General features: G+C 30.0%; 4 protein-coding genes and 1 non-coding gene across 7 annotated transcripts; 3 read left to right on the forward strand and 2 right to left on the reverse strand.

Annotated features, from left to right (window-relative positions):
- Nucleotides 1-1,782: 1,782 nt before the first annotated feature.
- LOC124932392 (probable WRKY transcription factor 33) lies at nucleotides 1,783-4,624 on the reverse strand. Of its 2 annotated transcripts, none has more exons than XM_047473010.1 (6): nucleotides 4,512-4,624; nucleotides 3,933-4,420; nucleotides 3,679-3,855; nucleotides 2,964-3,583; nucleotides 2,727-2,891; nucleotides 1,783-2,641 (listed from the first exon to the last, which is right to left on the reverse strand). In XM_047473010.1, exons 1-6 carry the CDS (start codon nucleotides 4,516-4,518, stop codon nucleotides 1,984-1,986), a joined length of 2,115 nt encoding a protein of 704 aa, XP_047328966.1. In that variant the 5' UTR covers nucleotides 4,519-4,624; the 3' UTR covers nucleotides 1,783-1,983. The 2 variants fall into 2 exon arrangements, with proteins under 2 accessions (XP_047328966.1, XP_047328965.1); XM_047473009.1 differs by having other exon boundaries at nucleotides 3,933-4,430; nucleotides 4,512-4,621.
- Nucleotides 4,625-6,809: 2,185 nt separating this feature from the next.
- Nucleotides 6,810-6,893, forward strand: TRNAM-CAU. The gene is given in 2 exon segments: nucleotides 6,810-6,847; nucleotides 6,858-6,893. It is a non-coding gene; the product is annotated as a tRNA-Met (tRNA).
- Nucleotides 6,894-7,225: 332 nt separating this feature from the next.
- LOC124929665 lies at nucleotides 7,226-7,699 on the forward strand. The gene has a single exon (XM_047470066.1). It carries the CDS (start codon nucleotides 7,226-7,228, stop codon nucleotides 7,697-7,699), a length of 474 nt encoding a protein of 157 aa, XP_047326022.1.
- Nucleotides 7,700-10,768: 3,069 nt separating this feature from the next.
- LOC124928994 (putative 4-hydroxy-4-methyl-2-oxoglutarate aldolase 3) lies at nucleotides 10,769-11,801 on the forward strand. Of its 2 annotated transcripts, none has more exons than XM_047469244.1 (2): nucleotides 10,769-10,895; nucleotides 11,171-11,801. In XM_047469244.1, the coding sequence occupies exon 2, from the start codon at nucleotides 11,175-11,177 to the stop codon at nucleotides 11,667-11,669; it is 495 nt and encodes a 164-aa protein (XP_047325200.1). In that variant the 5' UTR covers nucleotides 10,769-10,895; nucleotides 11,171-11,174; the 3' UTR covers nucleotides 11,670-11,801. The 2 variants fall into 2 exon arrangements, with proteins under 2 accessions (XP_047325200.1, XP_047325202.1); XM_047469246.1 differs by having other exon boundaries at nucleotides 10,778-10,895; nucleotides 11,168-11,801.
- Nucleotides 11,802-11,871: 70 nt separating this feature from the next.
- LOC124928993 lies at nucleotides 11,872-16,284 on the reverse strand. Its single transcript, XM_047469243.1, has 10 exons — nucleotides 16,008-16,284; nucleotides 15,203-15,898; nucleotides 14,998-15,127; nucleotides 14,325-14,830; nucleotides 14,173-14,253; nucleotides 14,004-14,090; nucleotides 13,800-13,916; nucleotides 13,636-13,722; nucleotides 12,656-12,727; nucleotides 11,872-12,520 (listed from the first exon to the last, which is right to left on the reverse strand). Exons 2-10 carry the CDS (start codon nucleotides 15,569-15,571, stop codon nucleotides 12,239-12,241), a joined length of 1,731 nt encoding a protein of 576 aa, XP_047325199.1. The 5' UTR covers nucleotides 15,572-15,898; nucleotides 16,008-16,284; the 3' UTR covers nucleotides 11,872-12,238.
- Nucleotides 16,285-16,881: the final 597 nt, after the last annotated feature.

Genomic DNA, 16,881 nt, shown 5'->3' on the forward strand with positions numbered 1-16,881 from the left:
GGTTTAAAATTACAATAAATTTAATTTAATATCTCACTAATTTAAATAAATAGATTGCCCGGGGAATGGATTGCCCTAACTTTAGTCCTAGCTCTAGTCCTAGTCCAAACCCTAGTCCTAGCTGGGCTTACCTTAAGGCCGGCCCTTATTATATACAACACTGTTCTTATATCACTTCATTTTAAATTTCTCATTATACTCTATTAATATTATATATAACTTATTATTATATAATATATTAAATATATTTTTATTTAGTTTTAATATTATTATTATATATAATATTTTTAATATAAAAATTTTAAATAATTCAATATTTTAATTAAAAAAATTATTTTTTTTATAACGATAATTTTATTATTTATTATTTTATATATTTATTTATATTATAGTTTATTTTATATATTATTTTTATTATAAATTTATTTTATTATAATTATTAATTATGTTTAAATTAATCAATATAATTTAATGTTTACATTATAATTAATTTTTTATATTTTAATTAAAAATTACATTAATTATTAAATAATAATATTACACTAATTTATAATAATAATTAATATTATTTATAATATCAATAATAATAATTTTACTTATTTTATATAAGGAAAAAAATTATAAACTATATATATTATATTGTATTATCAAATTTCAACTGTCTTTTTTTTATTTTACAATTTAATATATTTAAAAAAATTAACTTAAATAATTTTTAATATTTTATTTTCAATTTTTAAATTTATTTATAAAAAATATTTATTTATTATAGTTTTTATTCAATATTAATTTCATAAAATATATTTTTTTAAATAATATAAATATTTATTATTTTAAAATAATATTATAAATTAAAATAATAAATATTTATACTAACTAAAATATAGTGATAAATAAATAAATTGTTTTTATTTTAATCTCTGGTATATTATCTATTTATTATATTTTATGAATTTATTATATATATTTATATTTATTTATTTTAAAAAGGTTAATGCAATATTAAAAAAATTATAGTATTAACCACAGCCAATAAAAAATAATAAAAAAACATTGAAGGTTTATATTATCATTAAATACAATCGATATTAACCATTTGAGGACAAGTCAAAAATATTTATCAAAAAATAAACATAACATAAAATTTAACGTTAACGAGCTTAAAAATCCTAAAAACTCAAACTGATTTTCCTAAAGATATCTCTTATATCGTCATAAACGTATCGATCGACCGCGGTCACTAAAATTCATGCAGTTATTTTCAAGCCAAATAGTGCACTGGAAAATAATCAGAATAGAAATTTATCGACTCTATCTAACCGAACTCGTAATTTCTATAAAAAAAAAAAATTCTAACTGAGACATTATATCTCCATATCAATCATGTTCATATATAAGTAGGTTTAAATAAACACCTCTCATTAATTAGGTGAGAATATATATATATATATATATATATATATATATATATATATATATATATATATATATATATATATATAATATAATATAAGAATAATTAATATTTCAAAATATAAAAGACAAAAAAGAATATTGTATTAAATATATTAATATTTATTTTAATATTTTAAATAATTAATTTTAAATCATTTGTTAATTAAAATTTTGTGAAAAATAGATGTATTCTTCTTTTATTTTAAAAAGTTAGTACCTAGTACTACCAACCCACCATGATTAAAAAAGTAAATAATAATGATAAACAACTTGAAGAATTAAAGAAGCAAATTAGGCACTGCAATTCATAAATTTAGATGACCCTTTTTGTGAAACTTGAATGAAATAGTTAATTTATTATTTTTTGTGTGCCTACTACAAGTTCAGCTCTAAGAAACTTGAACTACCCTGAGAAAATAGTAAATGAAAGTAAATTTGATCTTTGATCTTGCTTCTGCCGTACTCCCTTAAGCCGGCAAAGAGGAAATTAGTTTAAGGAATATTTAAACTTGTGGTCCAACCGGTTAATTATAGCCTAGTCATGATTTGATGATAAACAGATGATGATGATGATGATGGTCCATTATGGTTATTGTTGACGATACTGTTGTTGATGGGAGATTCTGATGTGGGTTCTCCTTTTGGCATGATGAGACCCCCCATTTGGTTGTGTTGTCCCAAATAGTTAGGCATTGCCAAAACTGATGCCATGTTTCCAGGTTGGTTAGAAGATGACCCTAGTCCGGCCATACCCATATAGTTGTTTGAAAACTGGTTCATACCATAATTAAACCCCCCATTAGGATGCCCTGCCGCCATCAGCTGCCTCCCGTTCATACCATATGTGCCGCCCAGATGGGATACTGGTCTACTATTGAACCTCAACATTTCATTTTGAATCTGATGATATTGGTGATCTACCCTCTGAAGAAATTGATTATGAGGTTGAACAGGACATGCAGTCGAAAACCCCACAGGTTGGTTTGTAAGATTATTAATATGGTTGTTGATGCTGCTGCTGTTGCTGTTGTTATTGTTATTATTGTTGTTGTTGTTGTTTCTAGCAGCTGGAACATGATGAATGTGTTTTGCCTCATATGTTGTGAGGATTGATCGAAGATTGTCTGATGCCCTTTCCACATGTTTCCTCACTGGACAACCAGCGCTCGTGCATTTATAGTAACTCCTGCATTCATGCATTCATATGCATTTAGCTTCTTTGGCTAGATAGGAAATGAAACTAAAAAGAAAATCTCACTACTTAATTAAACCTGGGGTTTGGATTTCCCTTGACAACTTTCTGGCCATACTTGCGCCAACGGTAGCCATCATCAAGGATATCAGCGACACTTGTGGCCTGAATCACCACTCTCGGCTCCCTAATAGCTCTAGTAGCACCGCTCATATGCTCATTTGTGTAAGAAGCTTCCATTTTCCTATATATAGATAATCTCGCATTAAAACAAATGAAAAGGAGACTTGCATAATAAAGAACCAATTACTTTTACCTCCTCTTTGACTCGTGTTCATCTTCTTGGCCAACAACTTGCTGGTTAACTTCTTCATGGTCGGTATTGGAGAGATTAGGAGGCAAACCATGATCAACTGATGACTGCAAAGAATTTTCTGAATCGCCAGTTCCATTTTGATGGTGTGGGTCGGTTGTTGGGTGGCTGGAGGATCCAATATTAATGTTTGTTGTTAACCTGTTGCGGTTGGGATTAATTGGTTCAGGGTGATTGTGGGTTTTTTCATATATGATCTCAGTAACGAGGCCTTCATGGGACCTTTCAACTTTCTTCCTGACAGGGCAATTAGGATGTGTACATTTGTAATAACTCCTTGGATAGTCGCTACATTTCACATGTTTCTGTCCATATTTTCTCCAGTTGTAAAAGTCTTCTCCGCTAGAAGAAGCACCATGCATCATCATCCCCACATGATCTCCACTCGTATTTTGCTCCTCATCTTGCAACATCATCAAATCTGTAGTACTCTTTTGCTCCTCATCTTGCAGTTGTTGTTGCTGCTGCTGTTGCTGCTGCTGATTATGATCAAGTGAAATCTTATCTTCATTCGCTGTTATTGTTAAGGGAATGATAGTGGTATCATATTCACCCATTAGAAGCTGAAATCAAATATCATTTGTTAATTTCATTGATAAACTTTTTATTTTTATTTTTTCCATTGCTGATAATTAAGTGTGTGTATATCCATCCTTACTCTGCTTGTGGAGGCAGGAATGAAGGAGGGACCAGAATCATCGATTGGTTTGGATTCGAATGATGAAGAACCGAAATCATCAAAGAAACTGACGGAATCATGTTCTCCAGCAGCAAATGTGGAGTTTTTGCCTAATGAAAATGGGAACTTTCCTGTAGTTGGAGAAGGCTGAAGAACCTGAACAAGAACCAATGAATTAAAAAACTTGAATTGAACATGGAAAGTTGATCAAATTTAGATGATGCAATGAGTACCAATGGATTGGAGAGGAAAGTTGGGGAGTCTAGAAACGCCCTTGGACTAATAGAAGGAGTTTTGAAATAATGAGAGGTAGATGCAGCATCATAGATTACAGAATCAGAACTATCAGACAGTTTGATATTTTCTAGATTCAATCTTAAATCAAATCCATTTCTGGCTTCAACCCTTTCTCGAATCCTTCCTTCTAAAGCTTCTGTCTTGGGCAAATCCAAATCCAAATCCAAACCCCAATCTTCCTCTCCTCCTCCTCCTCCTAATTCAAAGCACTCTGACGTGGAATTCTCTTCAGGACTCAAATAGTGTTTTTGGATTTTATCAATAATATCATTGTCTAGAGGAATCTCTGGTACATAGGTAGAACAACTGATATCTTCTTCATCTAAAATGTCAGAAGATGAGAATATCATAGGATTCGACATCCAATCTTCAAGTAGGAAAGAAGAAGCATGTTGATCAAACTTGCCCATCATCATGATATCATCTATATACATCTAAATACATCAAATCAAAACAGGAAAATGGTTGAATTTGAAACATATATAAATTCAATTCAAGATATAAACTTTACTTACCATACATACTAAAGTTAATAATGTCTTTCCATGGCGTTGGAAATCATCACATCACAGCATCTGAAGAGAAAACCCTAGTAAGAAAATGATAATCCAGATAGATATAGATATATTCTTACCTTGTTCATTGATTGAGGTGGATGATCCAATGACTTTTTGACAGAATTTGGGAAAAGGAAATGAATGGAAATTTCGTTTAACCGATGAGTGACAGTTAAAAGCAATGAAATTTGAATATATATACGTATAGATTATTACATAGTATGTCTGTTAAGAATTTACGGTTTTATCTTTACTGCTTACAAACAGTTAACTTCGTTTGCGGTCCGATTTCCCTGCACAGTCACTACTAAGTGTTGGGTGGTGGGATTTGTAGCTATTACACAACTTATGCCGACACTCTAGGACTACCCTTCATTTATTATCAAATTGTTTTATAAGTTAGTTAGTTACTTTCATTTCTATTTTACATGTTTCAAGATAATTTTATATCAAATTATCCCGAAATCATCCTCTTTTTAAGCATTAATAAAGTTTAAATCTTTATAAATTTTGACCAAAATGAGTTCTTTTTTATTAGCTTTATTATCAACATTATCATATCAATCAAGGAGAATATGTCAACTATTATTGCGGAGAAATTATAATAATATTCCGAGTTTTGCTGCAGAGTTTTGCTGTGTTATTATTATTTTTTTAAATTATGAAGAACTAACGTTATAGTCCTAATACAAAAAATCAATATAATACTAAACAGACTTTAAAAAAGACTATTTTAAAAGTATTTTGAAAATTTGATACTTCATTGAAAATTATGAATAAATTAATTAATAAAAAGCAGTCACTAACCCATTAAGGAAAAACATTTTATTTGTGGAGTAATATATAGAGAGCGACTTCCCCAGCAATGCCAAAAATAAACATTGTAAATAAATAAATAAATAAGTGTGCGGCTCTTTGTCTATTTTCATCAAATCATAGTCTTCTCCTATAAAAAAATAATTCACATTAAAAGATTTGATCGAGTTCAAAATTTCTCTATATGAAAACCCAAAGCAAAGAAGACTATCGCGAAAAAGACTACCATTCCTCAGACACCGAGTTTTTGAACGAGTTTGTAAAGGTGGATCATTAGACAAGTTTCTCTACGGACCCGAGTACCTCCAAATACTAAATACGTTAACAAGTATGTCAGAAACTTAAATGTAATATTTTTAAAACTGAACTATAATTTGTTTAATCTGAATTCTAATGTGTTTTTAACTGAACTGTAATGTTTGATAAACTAAAATCTAATGTCATTTAAACTGAACTGTAATGTCTTATAAACTGAACTGTAATGCTATTTAAACTGAACTGAAACGTGGTTTAAACTGAACTTTAATGTATTTTGAACTAAAATATATTGTTATTTAAATTGAACTGTAACGTTCTCTAAAACTGAACTAGAATGTGTTTTAAACTGAACTATATATAATGAACTATATATAATGTTTTTTTAAAGTGAATTTTAACGTTTTTTTAAACTGAATTATAATATATTTTAAACTGAACTATAACATTTTTTTAACTAAAACTGTAACGTGTTTTCAACTAAAATGTAATGTTTGATCAACTGAAATGTAATGTCATTTAAACTGATGTGTAATGTCTTATAAATTGAACTGTAATGTCTTATAGACTGATCTGTAACGCGTTTTAAAATGAATTGTAATGTTTTTAAACTAAAATATAATTTTATTTAAACTTAACTATAACATTTTTTAAAATTGAACTGTAATATATTTTAAATTGTACTAAAATGTATTTTAAAGTAAACCGTAACGTTTTTTTAACTGAACTGTAATGTATTGTAATGTTCAATTGCGTTGTGATGTTATTTGGATATTTGCAAAGTGTTATAAATAATATATTTAAGGCAAATTCCATTTTTTTGTATTAGACAAATTCGGTGACAGCAACCGCAATAGTGCATATGATCTAATATCAGCACAACAACAATGAAATGATTCAGTCTCGACTCAAATTTCCTTCACATCACTTTTGTCATCTCAATTTTTTCATGTAGCCGATAATTTTTTTTTCGAAAATAATATTTGTGGGGACAACATTCAACGAAATAGTAATTATATGAAAATGTTGTATGTTGTAATCAGTGGCGGATCCAAGGGAGTGCAAGAAGGGGCTTAAGCACCCCATGACTTTTGTGAAAAGTTTGAGTATAATTTATACAAATTAATTATGAATTATATATTTTTCTCTCTATATATAATTAGAAATGAGAAGTGATACTACAAAGGGGTGGTGGCGCAGTTGGCTAGCGCGTAGGTCTCATAGCTTCGAGTAATCCTGAGGTCGAGAGTTCGAGCCTCTCTCACCCCATTTTTTGAATAATGTGTTTTGTCTGGTTTATTTTGATAGTGAGGATTGGGGAACTGTAATCCTGAGATCGAGAGTTCGAGCCTCTCTCATCCCATTTTTTGATATTGGGGATTAGGGAACTAAATATCCTCAATATGCTACATTTTAATGTTCAATTTTACCATTAAAACTGTTGTATTAATTTATAATTGAATGTTACTGACTTACTGCAAGAAAATTTATACTATACTGTATAGTGTATAGGCAAAAAGATCTTTTATTGTTTTTTAATATCATTTTTTATTCGATTTTTATTTTTATAATAATAGGTTCTTGATACGATGATTTAAGAGATGAACAATCGGCTTTCGGAATCAACTACGGAGATGCTTACTTGTATTGCTTGTTTAGATCCAAAAGACTCATTTTCTCAATTTGATATTGGTAAGATACTCTACCTTGCTAAACTTTATCCGGAGGATTTTTCGTTAACTGATCGTATAGCACTTGAGAACCATCTTCCGACTTACATTCAAAATGTACGAAATGAATTTTCTATGATTCAAGATTTGGAAAGTCTTGCTAAGAAGATGGTTGAAACTGGGAAACATAGAGTTTTTATATTGGTATATCGGTTGATTGAGTTAACATTGGTTTTACCTGTTATGACTGCTTCTGTTGAAAGAGTCTTTTCTGCGATGAAAATTATCAAGACTGATTTACGTAATAAAATAGGTGATAAGTGGATGAACAATAGTTTGATAGTATACATCGAGAATGAGATTTTTACCACAATTGAAAATGAACAAATTTTACAACATTTTTAACAAATTATGAACACCCGAAGAACTCAATTGTCTCCATTTGTTTGTATGTCTAGTAGTAGTTGAATTGTAAAAGAATAAATATTTTATTAGTATCAGCGTGATTTTGTATCTTTATTATTATCATTATTAATTATACTTTTATTTTTTATATAAGTGTTGTATAGTAAAAAAAATTATACTTGATAAATTTTGAAGCACCCGTTGAAATCTGGATCTGAATTCGTCACTGTTGTAATATATTTGGATATTTGTAAACGGTTATAAATACTACATTTCAGTTTGTAAGATTATAGTTCAGTTTATATAACATTTAAGTTATGTTTATATAAGACATTACATTTCTATTTATAAGACTTTACCTTTTAGTTTAAAACACATTATAATTCAGTTTTAAAAAACGTTAAAGTTCAATTTAATTAACATTACAGTTTATTTTAAAAAAACATTACAGTTCAATTTATATAACATTTCAGTTCGGTTTATATAAACATTACATTTCAGTTTATAAGACATTACATTTCAGTTTAATTATAAGACTTTACAATTAATTTAAAACACATTATAATTTAGTTTTAAAAAAAGTTAAAGTTCAGTTTCAAACATATTATAGTTCAGTTTTTAAAAACGTTAAAGTTTAGTTTATAAGACATTACATTTCAGTTTAAATAACATTATAATTCAATTTTGTATAGTTCAGCTTATAAAATGTTACATTTCAGTTTATAAGACATTACATTTCATTATAAATTTATAAGACTTTATATTTCAGTTTAAAACACGTTATAATTCAGTTTTAGAAAAATGTACCGTTCAATTTAAATAATATTAAAGTTCAGTTTTAAAAAATCTTACCATTCAAGTTTAAAAAATATTACAATTGACTTTACATTTTAGTTTAAATAATATTAAAGTTAAGTTTAAAACACATTATAATTCATTTTTAAAAAACGTTAAAGTTCAGTTTATAAAAACATTACAATTCAGTTTATAAGATTATAATTCAGTTTAAAAAATGTTAAAATTTAGTTTATATAAAACGTTACAGTTCAATTTATAAGATATTATAGTTCAGTCTAAAAAATATTAAATTTTAATTTACATAATATTATAGTTAAAAAAACAACAAAAATCAAAATCAATGTATGAAACATGTATGAAACAGTTAAGATGGAAAATCAAAATAAAATAAAGTGAATCAATATTATATGCTCATAAACCAATAGTATGTAGGTAATTATCTAACACCATACAACAACATAATAAATGGATATTTTAGTCTAAAACCTAATAGTTCTATTTTTATTGAATACTTAACTACAAGAACCACTTGTCTATACGTTTGATCAAAAACAAAATGTATTTGTTTAGCATTCTTCTTAAGAAGATTGGTAAGTAGCATTTTGTTCTATACATCTTGTCACAACCTGAAACATAAAATAGTTGGTCCAAACTCAAACAATTTACAAGACGAAGATGATAAAATCATGTATTATGTACAAAATTGATTGTCTGGTAGCATAGAGACAATCGACGCAAGAAAGAATGTCATAACAACGGAGAATTTGGATGTGGGAAAACTAGTCTTCAATCTCTCCATCGTCTAACTGATTTGGTCGACGAAGTTGTTGTTGTTGGCAAAGTCTTCCTATAAGGAGAGTTATACATTAATTGATTTAGTAAAAAAATCTATGATGAGATGAAGGAAATCAGAACAGTAGAACGGAGAACAGAAATCGTAGATGGCGAAGGGGAAGAAAAAAAGTCGAGATAGAGAAGGCGGAAATGGAATGAGAGAAGGGGGCTAGAGTCTGGTGGGAAGGGTTAGATAAAGAGAAAGATGTATTATTTTTTTTTAAAAATGATTTTTTATTTTTATTTTCTAGTGGGGTAGTTGTTACCCGTCGCTCCCTATATCATACTTAAAACATAAGTATATTTTGTTTTTTTAAATCAATTTTTTTTTTTATAAATTTATGAAAAGATAGAAACTGAAAAACTAAAAACAAAACAAAACATAAGTATAATTATAACTCAGATAAATGTTTAGGACAATCTTAAGTGTATAACTCATCAATATCAATTATAATTATACCAAAATATATTTTAATTTATTTTCTCTTATTTATATTTGTAGGATTTGCATACTTAATAAAGTTGTAATATGTTGTTTGGTAACATTTCAAATCAAATACAACTTAATCTGTAGATATAAATTTATAACTAATATTAGCTAGGTCTAATTAATCAAATCAAAATATATATATTAATTTTATTTTCTAATTATATTATTTGTATATACTCTTTATTTTATTTTTAAATTATTATATTAAAATAAATTATATTTATAATTTATAACTCATTAAATAAAATATATTTTTACATTTACTATTATATAATTATTATTTATTTAAAATATATAATTATTATACAATAATTAATATAATTTAATTTTAACATTATAATTTCATTATAAATTATATATATATTAATTAATTAAATCAAACAGAAATAAGATATATATAACTTATATTTTTTTTATTATTTATACTTTTATATATTTTTATATTTAATATGAATTCTATCTTAATATCTCTATTTTTTTATTGAAAAGAAAAAGGTGTCGAAGAAAATATGGTGTGGAAAGAGAGAGAGACATGTGTTTGACACTCACATTTACAAACACACATTTGTAAAAAAAAAATCTAAAAAAATACAAGTTTTATTAAAACTTGTTTGGTTTTTGTTTTTTAAATAATTCAATCATAATCAAATATTTGTTTTATCTCATCTATTATATCACTCAATTAATTAATTAATTACAATATTTTTTTTATTATAATTTGAATCTTCTAAATAATAGAATTCTCTTCAAAACCATTCAACAACTTTAAAAGAAGCTAGGTTTATTATAATAATCTAACATGAAGAAACTCTCATCTGTATGATATTTGTTTTAAAATAAATCTTTTTTTATATAAAAGAAAAAAGAGATTATTTTAAAATAATGAAATAGTGAACCATTTTAAAAAATAATAATAATAATGGTCAATCAGATGTTCTTCTTTGGCACGTATCTCAAAGACATGGATAGAAAATACCGTCGGTCGGCGGCTCTCAATTCTTTGAATTCTTCTCTTTCTCTCTCTCTTCAACAGTAGCGGCGAAAGTTCTATTAGCAGAATTCAGAAAAGAAGAGGTAAAGTAAACTAAAACCATTTACTAGTTATAATTATTATCAGTTTATCACAATTTGGCTTCAATTCCTGTACATGCAAGACTGAGATGAAATCAGCTATAGCTAGTTAGTAGATATATACAAGTAGTTGTTATAGCTAGTTAGTAGATATATACAAGTAGTTGTTTTAGTCTGTATGTTTGTTTGGTTAAATTAGTAGTGGTTTTGGTCTTCTTATCTTAAATTCTTAATAACCAAACTGCTAAAAGATGAGTTGAATACGCAATTGGTAGCAGGGAGATGGCATTGGCAACCGCAGAACTTTGTGATTCCAATGCAGCCCTTCTTGGAAGCGATTTGCGGGTGTTGCAGCCTATTTTCCAAGTATACGGGCAGTGCAGAGCATTTTCAGGGCCAATTGTGACTCTAAAGGTGTTTGAAGACAATGTATTGGTAAGAGAGCTTCTTGAAACCAGGGGAGATGGAAGAGTTCTTGTGATAGATGGTGGAGGAAGCCTTAGGTGTGCTTTGGTTGGAGGGAATTTAGGACAGCTAGCCCAAAACATGGGATGGGCAGGGATAATTGTGAATGGATGCATCAGAGATGTAGATGAGATCAATAGCTGTGATATTGGGGTTAGAGCTTTGGCATCTCATCCTCAGAAATCTTATAAGAAGGGTCTGGGTGAAAAGCATGTTCCTGTTCATATGGCTGGTACCTTTATATCCAATGGTGAATGGCTTTATGCTGACAGCGATGGTATTCTAGTCTCAAAGACTGAGCTCTCTGTTTAAAATCACTCTTCCTCTTCTTTAATAATAATACTATTACCATTACCATTGGTACTGTTTCTCTCCTTATGCTTATGGGTTCTTTTTATGTATTCACTTCTTACAATAATCAAAGAAAACTTGAATGTTTTTCTCCTTCTGTTACTTTTTTTTTGATTGCTCAGCTATATGCAAATCTCATGATAGGATAAAGGAAATAAATAACTTGTCTGTAAATTTTATTACTGAGCATGCAAAAGAGAAAAGTATGACTACTAATGTACAATAAGAGATGTTCTTCTTCCATGACCAAGACAAGACTCAATAAAAAAACCTTCTACATGAACAATCAGGGGGCAGCAAAGGTATTTACATTTTACAAAGGGAAAACAAATGTCTCTGCCTGGTGGTTCATTCTAGTTTCTGTCTGTTTGTCTTTCTTGCGAGTTCTGCTGTCAACCATCCACATGAATCTTTTGTTCTTCTTAGAGCGTGTGTGGCAATTTTAAGTAACATCATTGGGGATGTTGCTGGAAGAAAAGGGGAAAAAAAATGTTTCCAATCATAGATAAGACTTCTTTTTTTTACTACAATCACTGAGATGTTCTTCGCCATTGCTTCTTCCCCTTCTTCTGAGGGAGTTTGAAAGGACTCCAGCTTTTTCGACGTTTGGAAGTTTCACAGAAAAGACCAGAGGCTAAAGCTTCTTGTAGCCACATCTCAAATTCTTCCTCTTCATCCTCCATCATTTCTGCATCCAAGTCCCATGGGTATCTGCTTGAATTACTCCTCTCACCCGTGGAATTTGTCTTCTCCAAACCAACCATGTTCACATGGAAGCTTGGCCGATGAGTGTTTGGCCTGCAAGCTATTCCCTGCATATAACAAAACAACCCTGCCTCATTTTCCATAAGCTGCAATACAATTTGTCTTAATCGGTGGTCAGCAATATTCTCATAAATTTCTCCACCATCAATCTGATTAGTAAAAATGTGGCTTGGTACACTTACCTGGCAAATTGCCCATTCCGAAACATCAAAGATTTTGCTCTCAGCACAAACAAAAGCCCGGGGAATTTCCATCTAAATACACCCAAAAAAAAAAGAAAATTATAAAAGAAACAAATGAAGATTGAGAGCTAAACTATGTGTTCACTGCTAACATCATTTCTACTAGATTTCTCATCTAGAAGTGGATCCAGATGGAATTACATATGGAAATTTGGAAACAGGGTGTATATGAAGTTTTGGCCTTGTTTGATGTGTGGATTATTTGAGATTAATTTCAAATAACCCCACTATCCAATCAACAATCTACTCATCATTCAATCATCAAGCAAAAGACCAAAATTCCCTCTATTTTAAAAACAAACAACTAAGTCAATAACTGTTCATGATGTTGTATTGATTATCTTAAATAATTGTTTTGATATCTATGTCTATTTATATAAGCTATTACAATAACTGAAAGGAAAATAAGAAAACGAAAATATCTTCTAGAAAAATGATTAACTGAAATCTAATCTTCTCTCTTTTTCTAATGAATCAACGTTTGTTCGTTATATTTTTATTATACCCCTAATGTATTATCATCCCAAAACACATGATTTTCAATAACTTACATCAAACAAGGCTATTTAGAACTAACTAGTTGGTTATTCAAATAACCCGTGATCATTATACCCCTAATGTATTATTATCCCAAAACACATGATTTTCAATAACTTACATCAAACAAGGCTATTTAGAACTAACTAGTTGGTTATTCAAATAACCCGTGATCAAACAAGGCCTCTGTTCTCACATATTTAGAAATTCAATGACAGTTTCTCTCGCAAATCCAGTTTCAGAAACAGAAGTGTTTATTCAAAAAGATAAACAAAACTGTAATAAGGGAAACTTCTATAACCAACATTAACCGCCAAGCATGTAGAAAGAAACTGTAATATTAAACACAAAAGAGGTGGAATGGTAATGGAATCACAATGCACCTTCTTTTGAGAGCCATCAAAGCCTAGTGATCCTTTGTACTCCACCCATCCATCTCCATCCTTTGCTTGATGATATTGACAGCAATCCTGAGAGAAACACAATTATAGAAGACTGTCATAAAGTTTCTACTTTCGACTGCAGTCGGTCAGAAAACCAAACCAACCTGACACCATCTAGCCGCCTTAGTCTTGTTTCTATTGGTGCAAACCCATATATGTGAGTTCCCACACTTGCTGCACTGTATACGCCTCGATTCTTCAGAGAAGTAAGCAGGCCCATCCTGAATCAATCTCTCAAAAACAGTTAGCAAATCCACTAACAAAAAACAATGAAACTACAAATGATTAGATTCTATATGACCATAGACCTGATGTGATCTCTGAGAAACACTTTTCAGTTCATCTTTCCTCAGCTGAGCATCATAGTCAATTTTCTTTGTACTATCTGATAGAACCTGGAATATAAGTAACTGTCAGGTCACCAGTCAAACAACATAAGCATGTGATTCAATTTTAAGATCCGTATTCGTCACCGACTTCATATGCACACTGAAGCTTCTTGAACGATTCACTTGCCAGCGGACTTCCCATATTCTTGTCAGGGTGTACGAGCCTGGCCTATAAACCAATTTTCATTAAAAATAGTTACATCTTAAAGAAATTAAACAATGGGTGTGTAAATTAGACACCTTTCTCAGGTATTCTTTTTTCAAAACAACAGCATCGAATTTCTTGTGGCGGGAAAACCCAAAGGCTTCATAATGATCTGAACAATTTAATATCCGTTTTATCTCATCGATCGAACTAGTAGTTTCTTCTTTGACCACCGGTTGAGTAGGAGAGACTTTCTGTTTGTTTATTATGGAAGGAGATGGCATATCATCTGGTTTGGTTGCAGTTTTACAGGAATCTAATTTCTCATCTTCATCAGGATGAACAGAATATGCACTCTCACTCTCCTCAGAAAAGTTAGCTTCTGTAAATGACTCTGTTTCCTTCTGTTCCTCAACATGTGTGCTTTCATTTAAATTATCACAGCACTGAAGTAAGTAATTCAGTATATCATTGGAGAGGAAAGCAAGGTTAATCGAGAGTGCAACCCCAAACCATCCAACCCTAACTTTTACACAGTAAATGGAATACAACATTGCCATTAAGACCAGCAAACGGGCATGATTTCGTGAAAACAAATACCCTGCAATTATCCACAAAATGGAAAAAAGCAAAATGTAAGAGCTTGTTTTGATGAAAAAAGTGGATTATTTGGATTGAATGACTAAATATACCCTTTGTATTCAATATTTTAAAACGTTATAAAAAATAAATTAAGGGCATCTTAGTAAACCAAGGAAACAGAAATACCTCCAACAATAAAAAGGGTACCCGTTATCCAAAAGTTAGCACACATCCAAAGAATCAAAATAGCGATTAATCCTACAATAAAGAGTCCAGGGGTGTATCCCAAGTATTGAACAGCAATCCCAGCACCCCCCTGGTTTAACATACAGTTCATTAGCAATGGTGAAATGAAATCAGAGCCAAATAATGAGAAGTTAAAGAAGCTTACCATACTAATGAGAACATAGAACAGGCAAGATAAGGATGTCAAGCTAAGAAAGCAACTCCACATTATTAAGAGAAGTGCAACAGATCTCAACCCAATAAGTGATTGAACTCCCCTTGTAATACAGACCTTCCAATGAATTAGCAAAACGAATAAAAACCTTCCAAAGCTTGAACATCCATTGCAAAGCATCGGCCAATGACGCTCCATAACTAGACCAATCCTGTCCTTGAAAGAGATCAAGGCAGTTCTAGCCATGGGATAACAATGCCTTCTGGATAACAGCCATTTCCATCCTTGCTTGAATAGGCCAATATCATCCATCATCACAGAATCAAATCTCTTTAAAATTAAATTACTAAACAGAATCATTGGTTATCCTGAACAAAATGTCATCGGATATCTCCATAAACACAAAGGAAGACATTACTTCATTCACCAAGTATGACGAAGACAGATTCTTAGAATAATAGATCCAGAAACCCCCATTTCCACACAATCTCAATCCTAGATTGTGTTAAACTAAATAAACAACCGGTTGGAAGGGCGTGAAAACAATAAATTGCTTCACATGTAAGATTCACAAAAGCAGAAAGAAGTTCGTTTCTGGGCTTTTTTGACGAAATAATGCCAGAAATGTTGCCTGTTTTTCAGCTATTTAACTCCAAATGAGGTCAGGTTTCTTCACATGCTCGACCTCTAAACGGGTAAAAAGGGGAAAGAATAGTCAATACAAAATGTAGAAGCATAAATCTCTAAAATACAAACATTCATTCATGTATAGAAGAATATCTACACAAGATCCGACCTGGGAACAAGCACCGACAGCTCTATGGTTGAAGTAATTCCCCCAACTTCTTATGATGGCAAAAGTTGATGTCTTTAATGGATTCTCACGAAGACCCGTCTAAGCTAATCTCAAGTCTTGGCCTTTTCTACGGAAACCCTAGCTTTTTCAGCCATTGCTCGTGAAAAAGGGAACTCAAGCAACAAAGTTTCAAAAAGTTGAGAAAGAGGGAGAGAGAGAGAAAATGGAGCAGTGACTATATTTTTAAGATTGAGAAGAGCAATGATGATGAGAGAGAGAGAGATTGGTTTTTTGAGCTTTTAATTTTTTTTTTATAATGCTCTGTTGATATTAGGGTTAAAATTGGAAATTTTAGTTCATTTACCAAAATGGAAATCAATTTATTTATTTTTGTTGTAAACTATAAATGCTATCATTTTTATTTAGAAAGTTATTTATTCTCACACCTACAATCATTACTCTAAATTTATTTAAGAGTAAAAATTGAATTTAAACTTTTTAATTTCTTCCCATATATAAACAAGTTTAAAGAAATTACATACAAAAATCAAGTAAATATTTTTATACTAATAACACTCTAAAATTGAAAGGGTATATCTTAAGATCATTAAATTATCATCATCCTTCTTCTTGAATGTTTGAATTTGATTAGGTCAAAAGTCTTGGTTAAATTAAGTCAATGAACCCTAATAAACCTTCAATTTAGGGAACTAAGGACTTGTTTGGATTTGAAAGTAATCAAAACATAGATATGGACTCCAAATCTATATATTCAAGGGTGATTATGATTAGAATATATCCCACAAAAAAAATTATACAATCTAGTTTGATCTTGCGGTTGTTGTTGATCTTCATTAATTAGGTCAGTAAAGAA

Source organism: Impatiens glandulifera, chromosome 3, assembly GCF_907164915.1.
Source record: "Impatiens glandulifera chromosome 3, dImpGla2.1, whole genome shotgun sequence".
Taxonomy (NCBI): domain Eukaryota; kingdom Viridiplantae; phylum Streptophyta; class Magnoliopsida; order Ericales; family Balsaminaceae; genus Impatiens; species Impatiens glandulifera.

Excerpts from the sequence above, each read along its gene's own strand:
- LOC124928994 (XM_047469244.1), top strand. The coding sequence starts at position 11,175 with ATGGCATTGGCAACCGCAGAACTTTGTGATTCCAATGCAGCCCTTCTT.
- LOC124929665 (XM_047470066.1), top strand. The coding sequence starts at position 7,226 with ATGAACAATCGGCTTTCGGAATCAACTACGGAGATGCTTACTTGTATT.
- LOC124932392 (XM_047473009.1), bottom strand. Across the intron at positions 3,584-3,678 it reads TTCCTGCCTCCACAAGCAGA|CTTCTAATGGGTGAATATGA; the intron begins GTAAGGATGGAT and ends ATTTGATTTCAG. Across the intron at positions 2,642-2,726 it reads AAGGGAAATCCAAACCCCAG|GAGTTACTATAAATGCACGA; the intron begins GTTTAATTAAGT and ends GCATGAATGCAG.
- LOC124928993 (XM_047469243.1), bottom strand. The coding sequence starts at position 15,571 with ATGATTCTGTTTAGTAATTTAATTTTAAAGAGATTTGATTCTGTGATG. Across the intron at positions 13,917-14,003 it reads TTTCTCAGAGATCACATCAG|GATGGGCCTGCTTACTTCTC; the intron begins GTCTATGGTCAT and ends AGATTGATTCAG. Across the intron at positions 12,728-13,635 it reads TTGATGGCTCTCAAAAGAAG|ATGGAAATTCCCCGGGCTTT; the intron begins GTGCATTGTGAT and ends GGGTGTATTTAG.